Source organism: Pseudochaenichthys georgianus, unplaced genomic scaffold, assembly GCF_902827115.2.
Source record: "Pseudochaenichthys georgianus unplaced genomic scaffold, fPseGeo1.2 scaffold_267_arrow_ctg1, whole genome shotgun sequence".
NCBI lineage: Eukaryota > Metazoa > Chordata > Actinopteri > Perciformes > Channichthyidae > Pseudochaenichthys > Pseudochaenichthys georgianus.
In genome coordinates, this window is record NW_027262956.1 from 202,475 (window position 1) to 208,057 (window position 5,583).

Below are 5,583 nucleotides of genomic sequence, written 5' to 3' on the forward strand. Positions count from 1 at the left end.
ACGGATGGCTAGGAATGGGCAAAGGACAGAGCAGACCTTAAGGAAATTGGGTTTAGGCCTTATTCTGGGCACAGATTGTACAGGCATAAATAAACTCACATATGTCTCTTTCCATGGTTGGCCACCAAAAATGCTGGCGGAGGAAGTTGAGCGTCCCCAAATACTGGGTGGAGGGGGCCCAGAATTCTCCTCCTGCACCGTCCTCATGATGGCGTCATGAAAGAGCCCTGCCTTGTTTTTTCAAATTGTTACTACCATGGTCAGCTTCCCCTTTAGGGGCTAGTGTCCTCCATCAGGCTTCCCTGTGAAGACTTATAAGTTCCAAGCATATGATGAAGCAGCATCACAGGAAGCCCTGATCTTTATTCCATATTTTAAGATTAAGACATTAAATACTGCCTGAAGGGGCAACAGCCGCTGATCAGTGGTAACATTAGGCTCAGGGTTGTGAAACAGGCGGTGCATTCACATGTCCGACACTGTCCTGATGATCTCTGCAGTCCAGCTATTCTGTTGTCTCATTTGTCAAATAGGATATTCCTGCAAATGATGTGGAGGTTTTCCAGAGATATTGTTGCACGGAAGAGTTGTCTGGCAATGTCTTTTTCCCACATAGATTCAGTGGGTCCCCCATTGGACTTGAAAACTCCTACAGGGATACAAACCCCAAAAAATGCATGTCAATGGCTTTGGTCCATCTCCTTGCTTTGTCCAACAATACTTCTTCCTCCCAAACGAAGGCCATCAAAGAGGATTTTCTGAATGTAATCCAGGAGGAAAAGAAGACTTTAAGTCCTGCACATGAGTATTCACTATCCGTGTTGGCCCCGGTGCCAACTTGATCACATTAGAAACTATAGGGGTCGCCGCATTTATTGGGCAAGAAGACAACTAAATTTGCCCATATTTTTACATCCATATTTCTCCTCTTGCTAGCTGCTGATGGTCCACACTACCAGCCGGCAAAGCTAAGGGCAGGGCAGCGTGAAGGTGGACAGGACCTACAATGTCCACTGATGCTTGGGTAAACTGGACACCGCTGGACACCGCTGGACCACCACTACTAAACTTCAAAACATTTTGTGAAGCCAAGTCATTCTTGCGATTAAGTTGATGATAGTGAGTGGATGGAAAAAAAATCTAGTGAAATAAGGTCCCCCTCCATGATTCTTTTGGACACCTGGAAGGTTAAGTTAAAAGCCTTGGGAGTCCAAATGCATTCCCAGCGCCCCGAAAACAGTGATCCTAAAATGTCTTTAAAGAATTCAGTGGGGAATCCGTCTAATAGTAGTGTTGTGTGAAAATATAATTTAGAGTTTCCTTTCACCTGTTTGGTTCTGTAAAGATTTGTCCTCTTTCGTTTTAAGTTGATTTGCTAGTTTTGTCAATATCTTTCACCTGTTCAGCCAGGCTTTTTTTCACGAAACTGTGTCTCAGGGCTTCTTAACATTTAACAACCTATTAATGTGTCATACCCAGTTAACGGGTAGAAACTCAGCTAACTGACAAACTATTTTTAGCTAAACAAAACACATCTCTAACGCCAAGCCTCTGAATTAGCACTAAGCAAAAGAATGCTGATGCACTTAGCACAGAACTCACGGTAGAAATACTTTATTACTTATCAGATCTGCTCAAACAAGATATCAGCTACAGGGCTCGACATTAACGACTGCCCGATGGCCCGGGGCCATCTAGTATTTAGCCCGGGCAATGAAGCCTCACCTGCTGGTTACCCGATCGGGCAATCTATTATGCCATTATCATGCAGCTCGCGGATCCAGTAATGAGTGACCCGACAGTAAAACTAAACATATCTATAACTAGTTTAGGTAGTTTGAGAGGTAATTAAAATAGCTACGTGTGATATTCTAACCTGAAGTGTGTGTTTTGTCCGCTCACCGCTGCATGTGATCATGCAGAGCTTCGTGTCGACTCGTCAGCAGCAGCTGATCTCTCTCTCCCGCCAGACTTCACTCGCGTTTATGTCCATATCGATCAGATCCAGCTAGTTCTAGCTAATGATAGGACTTCTGTCATAGTGTGCTCCACCATTCACCAGTAGTTTTCCATTCACCTTTTCTCACCTGTTTTCCACACCCACTCGTTAGCTCACTCTCTTTCTCTTCTGCACCCATTAGCTTCTGCCAGTATTTAAACCCGCACCTGACACACACTCTTTGCCAGATTGTACTTTGCCTCATGCTTGTCTTTCACGCGTTTGATACCAGATTGCCTACCCGGTTCCGACCCTGCCTGTCCCCAACCTGCCTGCTCTGCCTGTTCCCTGATCCTGCCTGTGCCTCGACTATCCTGCCTGGCCTGTTATCCGACCCTGCCTGTATCTACGCTGACCGCCTCGCTTACTCCCTGACTGTCTGCCTGTCCCTGACTCACCTTCTGCCCGCTGTCCTCCGGTGCGTTAAACTGCTCGGTTGGTATTCCTCAGATCCAGTGGAATCTCCAATAAAGTATATTACCAATTCCCCTTGGTTTCTCGAGTGCTGCATTTGGGTTCTCCTTAAGACTGTGACAACTACCTGCTTATTAAAAGACACCTAAACAATAAGTGTCGCTATGCAACCGGGTGAGGCCACAAAGTATAGCGCATGCATTTGTTTACATGCCCACCGGAACCCCGAGGCATTACCAACAGATCAACGCACAATCAACCCATACAGGACATCTCTTTCTCCACATGAAGTGTTAGACATTAGAATAGACTCTTCTTGTCTGTCACATACTCTTCTTGTCTGTCACATAAGTGGCGCAACTGAAGCGGTATTGCGCTAAAGGGAAATTATTTTGACCGGACATTTTGACCGAAGAGATTTAGATTTGCCGGCTAACGGGAACTCTGACGTCGCCATGTTGTGTGCTTCGTGGATGCGCTCGGCTCCTCTCGACTGCTGCTCGGGATTGCTCGGTCAGCTTACGGATGAGGAGGCATTTGTTCGACCAACTTACAGTAGACATTACAAACATTTTTAACAGGGGCCATAATAGTGTAAATAATGTTTGTTTTGGCAGTTATAACTGAATGTAATGTTTTCTACTTTTTTCCATCTGGGAAGGCATTTGCCTTCATCAGATGGAAAGTGTCTTCACCAAAACATTAAGTATTTCTTATAGCTATAAAGGGCAGGCAAGCGAGCAAACACAAACAAACAAGTGAAATGAAGAATACAATTGAAATTGTACACTATAATATTGTGGTGGTTCATCTTATAATTCAGTCTAGAGAATGCACCAGACAGCATCTAAGACCTGCAACAATCTAAATGTTCTAGGGGGACGGAGGCCCCCCAAACCCTTCGTGCGTCATTTCGTCCATGCGCATTTTTCAGGGCAATCTTTATTGGGCTCAGGGCCATCTGTACATTGGCTTAGATGGCCCACATCAAAATCAAAATCTCTCTAAAAAGGTCAAACTTCACTTGTTTTGCATCAATCTTGATACAGGGTACTTATTATATGTCATAGTTTGGATTCCTAAAGCTTTTAGTCTACTAACCCATTATTGAAGGGTGGTTTTCACTATAATTAATGTTTTATTTTTGGACGGACACTATAATTTACATTTTTTTACAGTGTTCAATCTGAATTTACTTTAAAATAAAAAAATTCTATATTGATTCTGACTTTTCTACATCCAACTCACAGGTTTATCATTACTTTGAGAACAAAGATTATTAATTTAACCCTTTTAGAAGATATTGTCATTTATTCTGGGAATGTCATTTTCGAGCCTGAGACCTGGAAAACAGGCTCTTGACAGGTTAAATGATATTGTGTGTATGGATAGGCTGGTCTGAGTCCTGATGGTAAGGGGCCTGGCCTGTTGGGTTCTGGTGTTCTGGAAGCTTTAAAGCAGCAGAAGTCTCTGCAGATGACAGAAGGGACTGCAGCAGTCTGCAGCACAGCAGGTGAGAGACACTGCACTGTGTGTGATGTGCTCATGTTGCATTCATGTACAGTTCCAGACACACTCCGGGGGGATGGTAAGTTAAGACTGTGAAGTTCAAATGTGCTCAGATATACTAACGTTTAACCTCTAAGAATTATGTCCAATTCAACTTCACTGACTGTATCCTATTTCATTCTTGGAGCTTACTTCAATATTGGATATTTGAGGTACTTGTGTTTCATGATAACTGCCATGTTGTACATTGTGATTGTTGTTGCCAACACGTCTCTGATTGTGGTTATCTGTGTGAACAGGAGCTTACATGAACCTATGTACCTTTTTCTGTGCAGCCTGTTTGTAAATGAACTGTATGGTAGTACAGGGTTGTTTCCATTCCTTCTGGTTCAGATCCTCTCTGACATCCACACTGTTTCTGCTCCGCTCTGCTTCCTGCAGATTTTCTGCTTGTACACATATGCAAATATACAATTTTGTAATTTAGCCGTCATGTCTTATGACAGATATATTGCTATCTGTTATCCTCTGCAATATAACACGCGTATGACTTCTAACAAAGCAGCTATTCTTATTATTCTCGTTTGGTTGTACTCTTTTGTGAAGTTCTTGATAACCTTATCTTTAAACATCCGTTTGACACTTTGTGGAAACATCATTGACAGTTTGTATTGTAATAACTACCTTATTGTGAAGCTGGCATGTTCTGACACTCAGGTGAACAACATTTATGGACTTTTTTCAATTGTTCTCTCAATCTTAGTCCCTTTGTTTCCAATCCTCTTCTCGTACATGAGGATCCTCAGAGTGTGTTTCTCTGGCTCCAAACAGACCAGACAGAAAGCTGTCAGTACCTGCACACCTCACCTTGTTTCCCTCCTCAACTTCTCTTTCGGCTGCAGCTTTGAAATGTTTCAGAGTAGATTTGATATGAGCGGTGTTCCCAGTGTGCTGCGTATTATTCTGTCACTGTATTTTCTCATCATACAGCCACTAATGAACCCTGTCATGTACGGACTGCAAATGTCAAAGCTAAGAAACATATGTAAACATGTGCTCCATTATAAACTGTTGGCTGGTGGCAGAAATAACAAAAGTATCAGTGAATGAATGTCTTGCAATATTCTGATTAAACATGTATCTAAGTGGTATTTTTACCATGTTTATAACCCTGACTGTTAGTGTTGATTGTAAAATAGTAGTACTACCACTAGTAGTAGTTGTCGGCAGGTTACTTGATACTCAAGGTTTTAACAGTTGCAGTCTCAAAAGTTTGAAAAACTCTTATTATCAATGTTCCCAGTTAAAATGAAAATGTGGTGAAACATTGTTAAACTGTTAACCCCTAAAAGTTTTAGAAATCCAAACTATAACATATAATAAGTACCCTGTATCAAGATTGATGAAAAACAAGTGACATTTTACCACTTACAACACTTCTGGGGTCATTTGGGTGAATTTTCCATATCTCTGGCCCTCCTCAATCGATTTTGATGATTGACACCTCTTTTGAACCGTTAGAGCCAATAGAATCGAGAGGGAAGTTCCGAAAATCCATCTAAACATTACCCATTGGTGAATGAGTGATGCGTAGCCAGAAGGCCCAAAACCGGAAGCTGGCTTGTAGCTCTAATAGCAGCTAAAAGGAAATCTTAGTTTTT

At 42.3% G+C, this 5,583-nt stretch overlaps 1 protein-coding gene across 1 annotated transcript; it reads left to right on the forward strand.

Moving 5' to 3' along the window:
* Positions 1-4,063: 4,063 nt before the first annotated feature.
* Positions 4,064-5,032, forward strand: LOC117442071 (olfactory receptor 11A1-like). The gene has a single exon (XM_034078068.1). The coding sequence runs from the start codon at positions 4,064-4,066 to the stop codon at positions 5,030-5,032; it is 969 nt and encodes a 322-aa protein (XP_033933959.1).
* Positions 5,033-5,583: the final 551 nt, after the last annotated feature.

Excerpts from the sequence above, each read along its gene's own strand:
- LOC117442071 (XM_034078068.1), top strand. The coding sequence starts at position 4,064 with ATGTCCAATTCAACTTCACTGACTGTATCCTATTTCATTCTTGGAGCT.